The sequence below is a fragment of the Populus nigra genome, chromosome 9 (genome assembly GCF_951802175.1).
Source record: "Populus nigra chromosome 9, ddPopNigr1.1, whole genome shotgun sequence".
NCBI classification, from domain to species: domain Eukaryota; kingdom Viridiplantae; phylum Streptophyta; class Magnoliopsida; order Malpighiales; family Salicaceae; genus Populus; species Populus nigra.
This window is the reverse complement of record NC_084860.1, coordinates 12,182,422-12,201,254: the sequence shown is the minus strand read 5'-3', so window position 1 is coordinate 12,201,254 and position 18,833 is coordinate 12,182,422. Positions and strand designations below refer to the sequence as shown.

The window sequence follows — 18,833 nt, the reverse complement described above, 5'->3', positions numbered from 1 at the left end:
GTGAAAACTGACGGGAGAAGAGAAGAAAAGGGGAGGAAGAAGAAGAGAAAAGAGGGAAAGATAAGGAAAGGAGAAGAGAATTGGAGGAAATAAGTTTAAAGGTAAGATTATGTATAAATATTTCTTTAAGCTTTAAGTTTTGTTTTGATAAATGTTAGGGTTTTGAATATTGTGTTTTGAGTTTGATTGATGAATTAATTGGAAGGTTATGGGTTGATTGTTGTGGGTAATTGGTTAAGTAGTTGATTGTGAGAGATTGGATGTAAAGATGATGATTTTGAGTTATGATTTTATTTGAATGGTGAAATTGTGTTAGAAATCAGGAGATGATAGTAGGTAATCTGTGAAATTCTGGGTTTGAGGTTGAAGATGACAAAAATTCAGTTTGCTCCCTCAAATTATGAAAATTACAGTTTAGTCTCCAAACTTTGGAAATATTGCAGATTGGTCCCTGAGGTATAAATTGAGGTTCTGAACAGAACTGAGGATGATTTAAGGGCAAAATTCCAATATAATTAGGAATATATGATATTTTCAGTTTGGTCCTCCAATTTGACAAATTACGATTTGACCCCTAAAATTTTGATAAAATCACAGTTTGGATATTGGGGCATAATTCAAGATTCTGGACAAAGATAAGGATGAATTATGGATAAATTTCAGTATGGTTATGTATTTACAGTTTGGTCCAGTTTTGGTAAAATTATGTTTTGATCCCTGTTTTGGATAATTGTTGTTTTAGTCCCTAAACCTAGGAGACTAAACCTGGTTTTCATTTATGCATTGGAATCTTTTATTTGTGTTGCTTTGAGTTGCTTTTGAGTATATTTCATATATTTATTGTAGGTTCTCCTAACGATCCTCAATAGGTTTTACGGGTCTTTCATCTGACATTCCTTTTAGTTCTATATTTTCCGGGTGAGTGGGATAATCTTTAATATGCATATATGATAAGTAAATATGTATCTTGATTATACAATGAGTATAACCCGTTAATTTCTTGAATAATTATATATGTTGCTTATTTTCCGAGTACTCATTTATTCTTGAATTTGCACTCGCAATCTGTCAAAGCAAATTCTATTTGATATGATATACGTTTCTTTGATGATTATGTGAATATCTATTATGCCTTGATATGGGACTTGTTAGTAACTCCATGCTAACGGAGAGTAGTTAGCCTGTGTGCACATAGTATTCTGTATACCTAGCTGGTGAGAGAGGCATCAGCCTGTGGTGACTGATCATCCCACAGTGGTCACCTTCATGTGTCATCTGGTCACTTTTGAGTGTCATCTGGTCACCTTCGTGTGTCATCTGGTCACCTTTGGGTGTCATCTGATCTCTGACATGTAGTCCATTACGATATGATGATATGTTTAGTATGTATATGTATATGTATATCAAGATAAATGATCTTGCGAACTATTAATAACAAGAATATCTAAAATGTATATTAATTATTATTCCCTCACTGAGTTGGTTGAACTCACCCCTCATTCTTAATATTATTTCAGGTTCTTAGTTTCTGATAGCAGGTGAACCTTGTTGAGTGTTCCTGCTTCTTCAGTTTTGGGTTGGTATGCCTTGCTTATCTTTCAAGGCTATTTGATTCGATGTCTTAAGCGCTCCACTATTACCTTGTTTTAATTAGGTTTGGATTTTTGACAATGCAATGAGTATTATGGATTATTGTTTTTGTTTTAATTACTGATGAGGAGTTTTAAACTATCTTTTGGTTTCATCAGTTTTGAATAATATAATATTTCTAAAGATTATGAAATGCTGCGTATTTTTGAATAAATTATTCTTTTGATATGTCCGTTTTGAGGCTTAGCGCAGGCGGGGTGTCCTTCCGGCACCGCTCCTGTGTTGCCGGTCATGGACCCGGGATTCGGGTCGTGACAAAGGTGGTATCAGAGCCCGGTTTTTATTAAAACCTCGTAATCTGATTTATTTATTTAAAACCCTCGTAATATGTGGAGCTTAGGATCTATCTTGTCTTGATATCATTCCTCTAATAATTCTCCAATCTAGTGTTTGGTGTGTCGTTCTTAAAACTCCTTTATAGTTATGTTGATACATATATATAAATGCATTCTTTTAGGAAATATACCGAGAGCTAAACATGTAGTTAATACCGATTATGTCGGTAATGATCAAGAGGACATTCCTATCGCTTAGCTTAGGAAGGAGAGGCGTAAAAAGAGGGTTAGAACCCCTTCGCCTCAACTAATGGAAGTAGAAGTTCAGGATGAGGTTGAGTTTGAGGTAGACTATGGTCTGGATGTTGGTAAGAATCAGGAGCAGGAATCCCATGATAGGGTGTCTTATACTGATAGTGCGTTGGATAAGATTGGACAAGCCATGCAGACCCTGGCTGACCTTTTAACTAAGAGAGAGAAGGAGAAGGATAAGAATGCATCTTCGACTTCCCATATTGTGCATGGGGTGAAAGTGCCATTGTCAGAGTTCCTTAAGCTGGCACCTCCTACATTTAAGGGTGTTGATAACTCTGAGGACCCACAACAGTTTTTTGATGCAGTATGGCGTAGGTGTGAGGCCATGGGGTGCACGGATCATCGTGCAGTGACTTTAGCATCTTTCAGGCTAGAAGAAGAGGTGGCTGTGAACTAGTATGAGTCCAAGAGGGGTGAAAGGGCAGTTAGTTCGCCACCGATGGAGTGGAAGGAATTTTTTGAGATGTTTTTGGAACGTTTTCTACCTGAAAGTGTGAGGGAAGCCAGAACATATGAGTTTGAGAAGCTGGTTCAGGGTGACTTGACTGTGACAGAGTATGAAGTGGAATTCACGCGGTTGTCCAGATTTGCTGGGTATTTGGTACCGAGTGAGGAGAGGAAGATTAAGAGGTTTGTTCGGGGTCTTAATAGCTACTTATTCAAAGTTATTGGGGCTCATGAGTTTAAGACGTACTCGGCCATAGTGGATCGTGCCCGAGCTATTGAGGCACGAGAGTTAGAGGATGAATTATCAGTGGGTTCGGTCAAGAGGCTCAAAGTGGCAAATCAGTTCTCTTTTCAGCAGCGGTCTGATACAGGTCCTAACAGGGGACATGGAGGCCGGCAGGGCCAATTAAATCAGTCAAGGAATTTCTTGTCGAGGTCTACTGTCAGGGGAAACAGTAGACATAGCATGAGTGGAGCTGGTCCGACTCAGAGTCGTATTATTCAGTTAACACCACAAGGTTCGGATGGGAGGCCTCAATGTCAGTCTTGTGGGTCTAGGCATTATGACACAGTCTGTTATAGGCAGACAGGAGCTTGTTTCGGTTGCGGGCAGACTGATCACTTATTGAGGGATTGCCCAAACAAGCGGTGGTCCAAGCCTGGTGCTTCTATACCAATTACATCTCCAACTCAGACTCAATCAGCTAGCCATTCTGTGTTTCAGGGTGGTCATGGAGCTGGTGGGCGTGGCCAGCGGGGCCATGGAGTAGGTGGTAGAGGTTTTGCGCGAACAAGTCAGAGACAGGCACGAGTTTTTTCCATTACTCAGCAGGATGCCCAGACATCCAATACTGTTGTCTCAGGTATACTCTTAATATGTTCCTTCGAGGCTAGAGTGTTATTTGATACGGGGGCAACTCATTCTTTCTTGTCGTCATATTTTGCTTTAAGGTTTACTAAACAACCCATTTTGTTAGAGAGTCCTTTGTGTGTGGCTACCCCTTCGGATGAGGTTATGTTTGGGGAATATGTTTGTGTTGATTGTGAGGTTCAAGTGCAAGGTAGAAACCTATTAGGCGATTTGGTAATTTTAGAAATAGTAGGTTTTGATGTGATACTAGGTATGGATTGGTTATCAAGGCATCATGCCTCAGTTGATTGTTGGAATAAGACAGTGGTTTTCAAGCCTGATGAGGAGACGGAGTTTGCTTTTCATGGAGATGGGTTATCATCTCCATCTAGTATTCTCTCAGCCATCACGAGAAGGATGGTACGAAAGGGTATGCAAGGGTTTTTGGCTTATGTGCATGATGTGAACATGGAGGTCCCAAGGATGGAACAAGTTTCGATAGTTAAGGAATTCATCGATGTTTTTCCCGATGACTTACCTGGACTACCTCCCAATAGGGAAATCAAATTCTGTATTGATCTAGTTTCAGGAACAAAACCAATCTCTATGGCACCTTACAGGATGGCGCCAGCAGAATTAAAAGAGTTAAAGGAGTAGATTCAAGATTTGTTAGATAAGGGGTTTATTCGTCCGAGTGTGTCTCCGTGGGGAGCACCTGTGTTATTTGTAAAGAAGAAGGATGGATCAATGAGGATGTGTATAGACTATAGACAGTTGAACAAGGTCACTGTTAAGAATAGATACCCACTCCCTCGCATTGATGATCTTTTTGATCAATTACAAGGAGCTCAATGTTTCTCAAAGATTGATTTGCGATCAGGGTATCACCAGTTGAGGATTAGGAATGAGGATATTCCTAAAACTGCCTTTAGGACTCGTTATGGGCATTACAAGTTCCTAGTGTTGTCTTTTGGGTTAACGAATGCACCTGCCGCTTTTATGGACATGATGAACAGAGTTTTTAGGCTGTTTATTGATAAGTTTGTTATTGTGTTCATTGATGACATCTTGGTGTATTCAAGAAGTGAAGAAGAACATGAAGGGCATTTGAGATTGGTGCTTCAAACTCTAAGAGATCATCAATTGTATGGAAAGTTCTCAAAGAGAGAGTTCTGGTTAGGGAGTGTTGGGTTTTTGGGACATGTGGTGTCCAAAAATAGGATAGAGGTTGATCCACAGAAAGTGGAGGCAGTTAAGCAGTGGCCTAGACCAGTTACAGTATCTGAGATTAGGAGTTTATTGGGTTTAACAGGATATTACAGAAGATTCATGGAGAATTTTTCCCGAATCGCTGCTCCGTTGACAAAGTTGACACAGAAAAGTGTCAAGTTTCAATGGTCAGAAGAATGTGAGAAGAGTTTCATGGAGTTAAAAGAAAGGTTAATTACGGCTCTAATTTTGACGGTACCTTCAGGGTCTGGCGGTTTTATTGTGTACTGTGATGCATCCATGATTGGTTTGGGTTGTGTTTTGATGCAGAATGGTAATGTGATTGCTTATGCCTCGAGAAAGTTGAAGAAACATGAGCAAAATTACCCCACACATGATTTAGAGATGGTTGCGGTAGTGTTTGCCCTTAAGATTTGGAGACACTACTTGTATGGGGAGACATGTGAGATATTTTCAGATCATAAGAGTCTTCAATATATCTTCCAACAGAAGGATCTGAATTTGAGACAGAGAAGGTGGATGGAATTGTTAAGTGATTATGATTGCACGATTCAATATCACCCGGGCAAGGCAAATGTTGTTGCCGATGCCTTAAGCAGAAAATCTATGGGTAGTTTGGCTCATATTCAGGAGGTGAGGAGACCCTTGATTAAAGAGTTACACGGATTGTTAGATGAGAGGGTCAGTTTTGAGATTTGTGAATCGGGAGCATTGTTGGCTCACTTTCAGGCTAAGTCAGACTTGGTAGACCGGATTAAAGTAGCTCAAATGAAGGATGAGCGACTTTGCAAGATTCGAGATGAGTTGGAGTCAGGGAGAGCTTCGGGTTTTGTTATCCATGAAGATGGTGTGTTGAGATTTGGTTCCAGGTTATGTGTGCCTGAGGTGGATGATTTGAAAAGAGATGTGATGACAGAAGCACATCAAACTGCCTATACTATACATCCTGGTTCTAACAAGATGTATAAAGACTTGAGAGAGTGTTACTGGTGGAATGGCATGAAGAGGGACATTGCTGAATTTGTATCTCGATGCTTGACCTGTCAGAGGGTTAAAGGTGAGCATCAGAAACCACCAGGGCTTTTGCAACCATTGTTAATTCCTGAATGGAAATGAGAGAGGATCACCATGGACTTTGTGTCAAGTTTGCCTCAGAGTCAAGAGGGTTATGATTCGGTTTGGGTGGTAGTTGATCGTTTGACCAAGTCAGCTCATTTCTTGCCAGTAAAGGTGACATATGGGTTTGCAAAACTGGCAGAAATCTATATTAATGAGATCGTAAGGTTGCATGGTGTGCCAATCTAAATTGTGTCCGACAGAGGTCCACAATTCACTTCTCGGTTTTGGGTGAAGTTTCAGGAAGCTTTGGGGACTAATGTTCAGTTAAGTACTGCTTTTCATCCTCAGACAGATGGATAATCTGAGAGGACTATACAAATTTTGGAGGATATGTTAAGAGCTTGTGTGATTGACTTTGGTGTCGGATGGAGCAAGTACTTATCTTTAGTGGAGTTTGCATATAATAATAGTTATCAAGCGAGCATTGATATGGCCCCATATGAGGCCTTGTATGGCCGGAAGTGTAGATCACCTGTATGTTGGTATGAGGTTGGTGAGAGGAGATTAATGGGTCCCGAGTTAATACAGATTACTTCGGATAAGATTAAGGTGATCCGAGATAAGCTTCAAACAGCTCAGAGTAGGCAAAATAATTATGTGGATAAGAGAAGGCGTAATCTAGAATTTTCAGTGGGTGACAACGTGTTCCTAAAAGTCTCCCCGACTAAAGGGATATTCAGATTTGGGAAGAAAGGAAAGTTGAGTCCTAGGTTTATAGGGCCCTTTGAGATCTTGGAAAGAGTAGGGGTAGTGGCATATCCGCTTGCCTTACCACCTAATCTATCCTCTATACATCCAGTGTTCCATGTTTCGATGTTGAGGAAGTATTTGTCTGATCCATCTCATGTTCTGGAAGTTCAACCGGTTGAGCTGAGGAAAGATATGACATATGAAGTTCAACCAATAAAAATAGTGGATCGACAAGTTAGAAAACTTCGATCGAAGGATATCGCATCGGTTAAGGTTGTGTGGAGCGGACACCCACGTGAAGAAGCGACGTGGGAGCTTGAGGAGGAAATGCTCAACAAGTATCCATTCTTGTTTGAACTTGATGGTAAGACTTCGTTTCTTAAAGTTTAAGTTTCAAGGACGAAACTTTTATAAGGTGGGGAGATTGTGATGTTTTGTAATTAAATGAGTAGGTAAAAGGCAATAAAGCCCTTAAAGGCTAAAAAATGAGTATAAATGAATAAGGGGTATTGTAATAATTGAAAAAAGAGTTGATAAATATAAATGGAAAAGAAAATAGAAGAGGAGAGCTGTGTTTTAAGAGTGAAAACTGACGGGAGAAGAGAAGAAAAGGGGAGGAAGAAGAAGAGAAAAGAGGGAAAGATAAGGAAAGGAGAAGAGAATTGGAGGAAATAAGTTTAAAGGTAAGATTATGTATAAATATGTGTTCTTTAAGCTTTAAGTTTTGTTTTGATAAATGTTAGGGTTTTGAATATTGTGTTTTGAGTTTGATTGATGAATTAATTGGAAGGTTATGAGTTGATTGTTGTGGGTAATTGGTTAAGTAGTTGATTGTGAGAGATTGGAGGTAAAGATGATGATTTTGAGTTATGATTTTATTTGAATAGTGAAATTGTGTTAGAAATCAGGAGATGACAGTAGGTAATCTATGAAATTCTGGGTTTGAGGTTGAAGATGATGAAAATCCAATTTGGTCCCTCAATTTATGAAAATTACAGTTTAGTCCCTAAACCTTGGGAAAATTATAATTTGACCCCTAAATGTATTTTGAGTTCTGGACAGTGTTATTATGAGATTAAGGATGATTAATCTCAGTTTGATAATTGATTTGGAATATTTTTAGTTTGGTCCCTCAAATTATGAAAATTACAGTTTAGTCTCCAAACTTTGAAAATATTGCAGATTGGTCCCTGGGGCATAAATTGAGGTTCTGAACAGAACTGAGGATGATTTAAGGGCAAAATTCCAGTATAATTAGGAATATATGATATTTTCAGTTTGGTCCTCCAATTTGACAAATTACGATTTGACCCCTAAAATTTTGATAAAATCACAGTTTGGATCTTGGGGCATAATTCAAGATTCTGGACAAAGATAAGGATGAATTATGGATAAATTTCAGTATGGTTATGTATTTACAGTTTGGTCCAGTTTTGGTAAAATTACGTTTTGATCCCTGTTTTGGATAATTGTTGTTTTAGTCCCTAAACCTAGGAGACTAAACCTGGTGTTCATTTATGCATTGGAATCTTTTATTTGTGTTGCTTTGAGTTTCTTTTGAGTATATTTCATATATTTATTGTAGGTTCTCCTAACGATCCTCAATAGGTTTTTCGGGTCTTTCATCTGACATTCCTTTTAGTTCTATATTTTTCGGGTGAGTGGGATAATCTTTAATATGTATATATGATAAGTAAATATGTATCTTGATTATACAATGAGTACAACTCGTTAATTTCTTGAATAATTTTATATGTTGCTTATTTTCCGAGTACTCATTTATTCTTGAATTTGCACTCGCAATCTGTCAAAGCAAATTCTATTTGATATGATATACGTTTCTTTGATGATTATGTGAATATCTATTATGCCTTGATATGGGACTTGTCAGTAACTCCATACTAACGGAGAGTAGTTAGCCTGTGTGCACATAGTATTCTGTATACCTAGCTGGTGAGAGAGGCATCAGCATGTGGTGACTGATCATCCCACAGTGGTCACCTTCATGTGTCATCTGGTCACTTTTGAGTGTCATCTGGTCACCTTCGTGTGTCATCTGGTCACCTTCGGGTGTCATCTGATCTCTGACATGTAGTCCATTACGATATGATGATATGTTTAGTATGTATATTTATATGTATATCAAGATAAATGATCTTGCGAACTATTAATAACAAGAATATCTAAAATGTATATTAATTATTATTCCCTCACTGAGTTGGTTGAACTCACCCCTCATTCTTAATATTATTTCAGGTTCTTAGTTTCTGATAGCAGGTGAACCTTGTTGAGTGTTCCTGCTTCTTCAGTTTTGGGTTGGTATGCCTTGCTTATCTTTCAAGGCTATTTGATTCGATGTCTTAGGCGCTCCACTATTACCTTATTTTAATTAGGTTTGGATTTTTGACAATGTAAAAAGTATTACGGATTATTGTTTTTGTTTTAATTAATGATGAGGAGTTTTAAACTATCTTTTGGTTTCATCAGTTTTGAATAATATAATATTTCTGAAGATTATGAAATGCTGCGTATTTTTGAATAAATTATTCTTTTGATATGTCCGTTTTGAGGCTTAGCGCAGGCGGGGTGTCCTTCCGGCACCGCTCCTGTGTTGCTGGTTATGGATCCGGGATTCGGGTCGTGACATAGCAAATGTTATACTTCACCAGAAAGATTTTTATGGAGTGTACGTTTCAGTGATCAAACCCAATAGACCTCATGTTCAACACTTATGAGGCTGCATAAAATTATAAAATATATATTACATCCATATATTTCTATGTGAAAAGTACTAGCAATGCGGAATACAAGCTCTCAAACGTGAATTTTTACAAAAGAACCAACCTATTTCTTGATTTCTCAGCAATCCTATTACAAAATCAGAGGAATATTAGCCAAAAAGAGAAGGGACTATTTCATCAATTTCCCCTCATCTCATCCATACTTTGGGTAGAAATCTCCGAATCCATCCACGGTCCATCCATTGATATGCTTTTCTGTGCCTGACTGCTTTGAGAGGTATTTGAGACGTGTGGTTGGCTATCTTGTGAGAGAAGCTCAAAGGCTTTGAACCTTGCCTCCTCGTTCATGGTGCCACGCTTGACTATCGGAGCTTGGACTGGAATTTGACCTTCAATCATACTCACTGCGGAGGACATCAATGGTCTCAAACTGGGGGATGGGTTGGTGCACAGGAGAGCCAAGTTAAGCATCCTCATTGCTTCCTCTTCCGAGTAGTTTGAACCAAGGTTTGGATCCACTAGCTCAAGAAGGTTGCCTTGCTCTTGCAGGACATAGGCCTACAGTATGAAAGCAAGCAGTTAGCATTCACGCTTTTTAATCAAGAATAGTTTTCCTACAGCATTACATGGACCCAAGAGATAGTTAGAAGGGAACAGATATGGAAAGAAATGATTGAGGAAGGATTCCCAGTTTAAAACTTCCGGAAAGCTAAGCAATTTCCTGGGCAGGCATGCCCTTTTCTATGATTACATTAAAAATCATCTCTGCAATTTCAGACACAATACAATTTTCAACCTCAGTGAGTTATTTTGAGGGTAATATGCATACTTATTTCCTTTATAAACAACTTTGATATGATAGATCTTCACTGGAGACATCAATAAATGCAAACAAAATATAGATTTTCCATCAGTCGACAGTAACTCTTGTTGGAAGTCAATGTAAATGTAAGATGCGCAGACAACATTCTGAAAGGAAAAGATATATGTTACCCAATCAAGAAGATAAACAAACTCCTCCTTTGGCCTGTAATTTGTGTTGCTCTTCCCGCTGACAATTTCTAAGACAACAACTCCAAAGCTGTAAACATCAGCTTTATCTGTCAGGTAACCCCTCATTGCATATTCTGGAGCCATGTAGCCTCTGAAGAGAATTAGAGTGAACCAGAACAGTAAGTGTTTGCCATGAAGAGGCACAAATTTGCATGTACTGTTCAATGTTTAATCATATTATCATATACAAGGAAAACCATCGTTGATAATCATTGTATGCATTTGACAATATCTCCAATTAATATCCGTCTTGTTTTAAAGCATCATTACAAAAGAAGAAGTTGCTAGATTATCCTTTTACCACATCTCAAAGAAATTAAACTGAGAGAAAAAGGGAGAGAGAACTCACATTGTGCCAGCAATCCGCGTGCTAATATGAGTGTTTTCTTCTTCATCAAGCTTAGCTAAACCAAAGTCAGATATCTTGGCATTTAGATCCTTGTCAAGCAGGACATTAGTTGCCTTTATGTCTCTGTGTACGATTTTCAGCCTTGACTCTTCATGAAGATAAGCTAATCCCTTTGCAATACCCAACAATATCTTCTTTCTTGTCTGCCAGTCCATTTTAATCTGGTGTTCATCACGACCTAATAGAGAGGATACAGAGGGTGATTCAATCTCATTCTCATTCTATGGACTATATGAACTGATACATTAAGGAGTTGGTCAAGCAATTACCGAAAAGTGCCCGAGCAAGACTGTTGTTTTCCAAGTATTCATATACTACCAGCAACTGGTTTCCTTCAATACAGCAACCATACAGCTTCACGAGATGAGGATGTTGCAAGGCAGATATCATGCCTATCTCATTCACAAATTCGCGATTTCCTTGTTTCGATTTGGATGATAACTGCTTAACAGCAATTATAGTGCCATCGGACAAAACACCCTGAAATAAAACAGGCTGAAATTTCAGAATATTTTAAGAGATAGTACTTCCATTTTATCAGAGACTTTTTTATGTATGGTGGAACACGTTTTCAGCACATAACCACAGTAAATAATAAATTTAAATACCTTGTAAACTGGACCAAATCCCCCTTCACCTATCTTATTGGCAGGGTCGAAATTATTGGTAGCATTCTTAATTTGCCTTAAGCTGAAATAACCGGTTTGGAGATCTAGAGCACGAAGATCTGTGATAAGCAGAATCTCAAAATCAGCAAGACAAAGCTAGTGAAAAGTGCTACAGCATGCACACCATCAAACGAGATAAATACTTCTTGTGCGATTAATCTTACCTTTGTCTTCATGGTACTTCCCTCCCAAGTAACCTTTCCTCCAGAGAACAAGCAAAGCCAATGCAGCAAGAACACATGAAGCAGCTACAATGCCGATAATAGCTCCAACTGATAATCCGTCACCATTATCCACCTTAAAGTCTACAAAGAGAGAAATAAATTAAATGACGATGTGAGGATAAACTTAAAGGAAACGTCCATTGAGGGGCAACAAAGAATCCTTGATTTTGTCATGACTTACTTGGAGTCACAGTAATGGCGGATATGAGAGGTCCATAGACACCTCTGTCAGGAACGGCAGTAGTACCTTTTCCTGACCAGTATAAGCCTATCTCCAGTGTGCTACCATTAACAATTATACTATCAAATTCCTCTGCGATGCCAATGCCAACTCCTCCAGCTTTCTCCATAATATTGAAATCCTTCCTAACTACATCTCCCTGCAAGAAGAAGTTCTGAATATAACTTTACAGGTTTTAAACAGCGTTGCCACCCTTTTATATGGATGAAAACTTGAAAAGGTCCAAAGCACACGGTAGGCCTAATGAGGGTTTTTAGAAACTACCATCATTGATAAAAAGCAAAATCCTAAATGAACATGCTAATTTGGAAATCATTTTACTCACTTGAATTGATATATCGAATATGCGCCTCCCAAGGCTGCTAAATGTAGAGTCATTAGAATACATAATTTCCGCAAAGTGGAGCTTCACTTTGTAGCTCCCCGCCCTCATACACAGGGCATAGTACTTGAGTGATTGAGGAGCAAGGCGGGCAGTTTGGTAAAACCCTTCACCGGTGACATTCAGACCAAAAGAATTTTCAGCTTTGTAACCAGCTCCATCATTGTTCATGTAAGTACCGGTACTGCTATAACCCCATCTCTCTGATAAAGAAACAAATTCAGCTGCCCCCCCTGAAGTTGCGTCTTCTTCATATTCATTATCGCCAACAGTCATACTGTTCCCTCCACAGTTTATGAACAGGGAATGGTCTGCAGAACAAAGGATCAATATCATAAGGCGCCTTCCGTAGGACAACAAGGATTCTGTATTTATGCAATTACTTTATCATCAAACATCAGTGTACAGTTTTTTCATACTTACGTTCTGGTTTTCTTGAACAAACAAGGTCCTTGTTCAGGCACCAAGAAATCCTGCACACAAGAATTAAAGTAGTCAGTCATTCAAATTTCCAGATTTTTCACAAGGCATCTTAGTGAATAAGGAACTTACGTGTTATTCCCAGTTGTTACATGACTAGAAACTAAGTTCCTGTTGAATTTTGAAATTAAAAGTTAGCAATCAAAAGAAGACAAATGAGGAGAAAACAAGTAAAGAGCAAAAATAATGCCTACACTGATAGCTGTTGACAACTTGACTGAGTTGACCCAGTAAAATTGTTGTAAGATAAATCCCTGAAACAAATTTTCATGGCATAAGTAATGTAGTTGTTAATTGATAAGAATAAAGATTGGTGTATTTATTGTCTGGAGAAACATCAAAAAAATAATAATTAATGTTAACTTCATGATATATAGACTCACAATTCGTTCTTGCTGTTCAATATCCAACCAGGCACTTCTCCAGTTAGCAAGTTGTTATTCAGAAACCTACCCAAATTAAACAGGCAATGAACCAGCAAGCAGTCAATACGAGGTATATATTAAAAATTTAGATACCGTGCACTTCAGCATGTTTATTCGATGCATTTATTGTCTTACATAAATCGTAGTTTTGCCAAGCTCTCTAATGAAACAGGAATTTGGCCTGTGAACTTGTTGAAGCTCAAATCTCTGCAATGTAATATATACAAATTAATGAAATCACATGAAAAAGATAAAATTAGCTCTGGGAAATAAAAACACAACGCAATCTAATTCGCAAAATATTGGCCCGGTCCCTTTTGTCAGACTGATAATATTCAAGTAACTATTACATCCTCTGCAGCATGGCTTCTCTGAACATGATTATATATCGAATAATGCAGACTATATTGCAGGTATAGTTCATTCTCACAGACCAGATACGGAGGATTTGTAGCCCTATATGAATCTCTAACACACATATGCAACTTGAATTGCTATATGCAGCGCGTGCCCATAGCTTCTCATATGATGCATACGCATGCTCGGTGAGAATCTAAAATACGGGAAAATGAGATGCTAAATTTCCCCAGTTTTGCCAGAGGAAAAGGCTGGAGGTTCGTGGTTAGTTACTAAACAATTGGGAAAAAATCCTTGTTCAACCAAGGAATGGACTTATTCCTACAGCTTTTCTCCCTCAACTTGTTTTTTCTTACTTTAAACGAAGCCAAATAGTAGAATAAAGTGATATCAATCACCTGCCACCTCTTGTTCTTTTGAATCAAAATAACATTATATGAAGCAAATAAAATTCATGAAATTAAGCATTGCCAAAAGGTAGCTGATTGAGAAACTAACAGAGTATCCAGCGATGCCATATCTCCAATGTATTCTGGGATTGTACCATTCAATGAGCAACTTCTCAGAATCCTGAGAAAGAAAGATATTGTCAATTCCTAATTCGTTGCTGTCAGAGGAATGCAGAAACAATTAGAAAGGCTTAAACAATATATTTGATCAGTCTCATTCAACTCACAGTGTTGTCATGTTTTTCATATCTTGCAGATCAGGGAAAGTTGAACTTGATCCATTCAAATCGGATATTCTCCTGAAAAAACAAGACAACGGAAAAAAAAAATCAGTTTTTTCATATATAGGCTAGCTTACCCAAAAGCAACAAGGCAAAACATTTAAGACTGAATGTGAAGCTGCAAGATAAGGAACTTCTGCTCACAATTCTTCTAATTTCTTTAAAAGTGAAATGGTAGAGGGAATAGGGCCCTCCATGGATGTTCCTTGCAAATCCCTGCAAAAGAAATATACAATTGTTAGGAATACAGAAGGTAAAGGAAAATGGAATCCCATTTAGCTTGTGCTGTAGGTCAACAGGAATAGATAAATGGAACGAAGTAAATACTCACAATCTCTCAATGTTGGTCCAGTTCCCAATAAAGTTAGGTATCTTCCCCGACAGTTCACTTCCATCTATCCGACTGCAGCAGCGTATGATACAAATGAATACTTTAGCTCAAAAAAACTGATTAATATTAAAAGAAAATCGAGTCCCACACTTACAAATCAGTTAAATTCTTTAAATTGCCAAACGTATCTGGTATCGTTCCTGTAAAATTGTTCGCGGAAAGAAGACTGCAGAGGTAAAAACAATAGTAAGCTACAAATATCTCTCTCCAAATGAGTATCGAATAGCGGCACCACACATAAAAAGAGTGAAATCATGTAGTTGATACGCACACATTTACTAGACAATGGTTATGGTATAACTACAATATATGGTAAAATGGCAAATGCTGCACAATAAAATAAAATCAGATAGAAGATAAAGGCATGTATCTTACAGTCTCTTCAAGCTTCTCAAATTTCCGAGGTCTGGATGAAGAGACCCTCCTAGCAGATTATCCTCCAAGACCCTGCAAGATGCAATTCATGTTTTTTTGTAACTCAGGATTTCATTTACTTGACAAGTTGAGAGCTTTGTTTCGTGACTTACAGTGACTCCAGTGTTGCCATGCTGCCAAATTCCCGAGGAATCGAACCAGTGATACGGTTTGCCAGAAGAGACCTAAGGTGTAGAAAAAGGTTTTTATTCATGAATGGCCATATTGCCATTGAAAACTCCCTCAGATATTCAAATGCACAAACAAACTTACAAAGTCTGAAGGTTGGGGAGCTCAGCAAGGCTTGCAGGGATCGATCCATTTATATAATTGCGAGTGAGATCACTGTACAATGAAAGATGATTCATCTCGGTCGTTGAAAAATTCAATTTCTTATAGAGTAAGAAGAATGGCAGTCCTCTATAAACCACGTTGCTTTACTAACAAAATACTGCTAAAATGAGTTCTAAAACCAAAAAATCTACTAAGATGTGAGCAAGACAATTGGTTTGAGAAAAGACGCACCAGAAATTTGGAAAGTATTTCACATGTAAACGTGTACCAAACTGAATAGGGATATGCTGTTGTTATTACAGTGTGGTCAATCCGGATATGCTCTTTAGCAACTAAATCACATGAAAAAACAAAAGAGAAAAGGACAGGAGTTTATCAACTAAGCTAGTGTAACCATGGAGAATTTGAAATTTAACCTTTGTATCCTGCACAGAACTTTAAACTTGCACATTGATAGCCCATTAATATGTCAAACATGACGGGAAAGAAAAAAGTTATTCGCTGGGATCATAAGTAAACCAATCAAATTCATCTATAAAGAACATGGTGTATCAAGAAATGCAAGAAAAGAAACCCATATAGAAATCGTCTGACAGTAAACTTGATTAATTAACAAGAAATATGCACATGTCGTCACTCACATTTCACGCAGATGAGTAAGATTCCGAAATTCCGATGGTAAAACTCCAGTCAAATTATAACCCTTCAGCTTGCTGCAAGAGAAAAAAGAAAAAAGAGAGAGTTGATTATAGAGAAAAGAAGAGGTAAAAGGTGACAACCCTTCATATATACAACACTGCGGAACTGACCATTCGCTGAGGTCTAACAACTAATACAGTGTTCATAAAAAATTGGATCAGTACCAAATTCAAGATAAAAGTCACCCATTAAGCTTTGCTTCAATTTTATTCTACCAATCAAAGCATTGGTTGAGACATGACCATCTCTAACCTTACTATATCCGAAGAAATTAAAAAGTGGGATACAAGGAAACAAGCACGTACAAGCTGATGACATGACAGACGGTGCTACTATTAAATGTACAGTCACATGTAACTTGGCTTTGAATTTTGTCACCGCCGACGATGGTCAGGTTCCACTGTGCGCTACCGCAAGAAGTCCGATCGATGGTCCAGTTGCTGTTTTGCAATTTGCTGGATATTGTTTTAAGGATTTGCACTGTTGCATCAGTTAGCATAAAATACATGTTAAACAACATCGGAAAATGCTTCTAATAATGTCAACATTTACCACTAAAACAAATTATAATTTCTCATGTGAATACATGGCTTTTCTTTAGGTAGAAAGTGATTGTTTTACGTTTGAAAATATATTAAAATAATTTTTTTAAAAAAAAATTTATTTCTAATATTAACATATTAAAATAAAAATAAAAACAAAAAAATATATATTTTTAACGAAGACAGCCACATAACGTACCACCTTTACATACCTTGCGAACCCGTCTTTAAAATATATATATCACACAGACATGGTCAAATTAAACTCTCTGTTTCCTTTTATTTTATTAATTTTATTTTCTACGAAAATCGAAACTACAAACTCTGACGAATCCAACTTTGACCATGATATAAACGGTGGGCAAGATGGTCAAAGATTTGTTCCCTGATCATCCATTCACTCTAATGTCAAACTGTCGACACTGTTGATATTCCAAGACATAAATAAACAAATCACACACGTAATAATCTTCACATGTTGCTGTTCATATATGATGATTAGCGACTGCAACAATTAAAAATCGATTTTCACTCAGTTTTTAGACATTTTAGCAATCTATACTAGAAACCAAATTTTGTTTCAAGTGCCACCAAGAGCTTTGCTCTGCAAATCTTTGCTCACGTAAGAAGTAACGATACTATGCAGATTTAGAAAGAACTCCACATGTGAGCATTACCTACTGCAGCCTAAAATAAATAATATCAGTTAAAGAACAAGAAGGTAACAGACATGTCTGTGAGGAGGCAGGAACCTTCCAACATAAATTAAAGCCGTGTTGAAGAGATGCTACGTCAAGCATTAATAGAGCCTACTAGATAAGATGAACATGCATAACAAAAATGTCACGTCGAACATAAAGCAAGAAAAGTCTCCTAAGAATTATAAAAAAACTCAAATCCTGCAACAAAAGCTCTGAACCCAAAACTTAAAATATATCCTCATCTGATTCTAACCACACAGAAGATTTATAATCAGAAATTGCTCAAAACATAGGGAAAAAAAATTACTGCCCAGAAACCGAATCCCTTTCCTTTTTCTCTAGCTACTCCATTCATGAAATAAATTTCCCACGTTAATCTGAAAAAACTTATAATTTGAGACGAAGAGAGATAACGAAGGGTTTTCAAAGAAAAACGAAACATTATGAAATTCAAAACAGCAGTTTCCTCCCTACTTTTCAACGTAGAGCACGCACGTATCTCGACAAATATGAAATAATAATAATATAAAAAGAAACACTTATCCACTACACGAAGAAAACCCAGAAAGCGCAAAAATCATTTATTTTGCCAAGTTTTGTGAATTGATGACCAAAACTTTAGTGAAGATTATGGAATTACGTGCAGTTAGTTACCTTCATCTTCTGGCAAGAGTGAAGCGACTTGAGCATGAGATCCAAATTTATCCACAGAAAAGCAATTCAATAACACAAGGCCGAGAACAAAAACGGAGACATTCTTTGACAGTGATTGAACAAACGCCATGTTTGAAGCATGCAGAACAGAGTCACCCTTTCTCTTTGTATGGTAATTAATATCTAAAACAAAACTGATGGAAGTGATGATCAACGAACAGAAAAATGACAAACAGTTCAGCAACAACAGAAACAATGTCTGTGGTCTTGTTTTGGAGAGAAGAAAGAGGGTGGAGTTGGTGGAGGGAAAGATCAGAAAAGGGGTTGGGAATTTAAAGATGACAAGTTCCTCGGTTTGATATACTTTGCTTTGGTTTCTTTTTGGAAAGTGTTGTCGCTTGCATGAGATGAGAAAGGGTCACCGTAGTCAAAAGTATGTTAGTTTAGAAAATCCATATTTCTTAAACAAGTAAAATAAAATAAAAAAATATCTTCCAAACAAATAACGCAACAACTAGTCGTTTAAAAATTATATTTTAAATTCTTCTAGTTTTGAAGATATTTATATTTTTCATTGTACTAATTTGAAAAAAAAAAAAAAACGAAAACGCTGCTGGTAAAGGTAAAACATGCCCAAGCCAACAGTGTCGTTTCGGATAGGGATGGATGTCGTGTGACAGGAGGGCAGTCTTGGGTGGCACCTGCGAAAAATCAAAGAAGAACCATAATAATAATAATAATTGAATAAAGAGAACGTGCGTTTATTACCAATAAAAAAAGTTGCAAAAAGTGATAGAAATGAAAAAGGCAGGCATGATTTTGTGTTCTTTTGCTGTGTTTGTATTTTACCAG

The 18,833-nt window shown here is 37.5% G+C and overlaps 1 protein-coding gene and 2 long non-coding RNA genes across 3 annotated transcripts; 2 read left to right on the top strand and 1 right to left on the bottom strand.

Moving 5' to 3' along the window:
* On the top strand, positions 1-1,941 carry LOC133702569 (uncharacterized). Its single transcript, XR_009843766.1, has 3 exons — positions 1-101; positions 847-918; positions 1,518-1,941. It is a non-coding gene; the product is annotated as an uncharacterized LOC133702569 (long non-coding RNA).
* Positions 1,942-7,133: 5,192 nt separating this feature from the next.
* On the top strand, positions 7,134-8,952 carry LOC133702568 (uncharacterized). The gene is made up of 3 exons (XR_009843765.1): positions 7,134-7,259; positions 8,162-8,233; positions 8,833-8,952. It is a non-coding gene; the product is annotated as an uncharacterized LOC133702568 (long non-coding RNA).
* Positions 8,953-9,278: 326 nt separating this feature from the next.
* On the bottom strand, positions 9,279-18,338 carry LOC133703302 (probable LRR receptor-like serine/threonine-protein kinase At1g53440). The gene is made up of 24 exons (XM_062127767.1): positions 17,982-18,338; positions 16,390-16,564; positions 16,027-16,098; positions 15,365-15,436; positions 15,205-15,276; positions 15,053-15,124; positions 14,772-14,843; positions 14,618-14,689; positions 14,431-14,502; positions 14,233-14,304; positions 14,055-14,126; positions 13,335-13,406; positions 13,158-13,223; positions 12,969-13,028; positions 12,847-12,885; positions 12,718-12,767; positions 12,238-12,605; positions 11,853-12,051; positions 11,612-11,752; positions 11,388-11,506; positions 11,049-11,259; positions 10,720-10,957; positions 10,311-10,461; positions 9,279-9,875 (listed from the first exon to the last, which is right to left on the bottom strand). Exons 1-24 carry the CDS (start codon positions 18,109-18,111, stop codon positions 9,495-9,497), a joined length of 3,048 nt encoding a protein of 1,015 aa, XP_061983751.1. The 5' UTR covers positions 18,112-18,338; the 3' UTR covers positions 9,279-9,494.
* Positions 18,339-18,833: the final 495 nt, after the last annotated feature.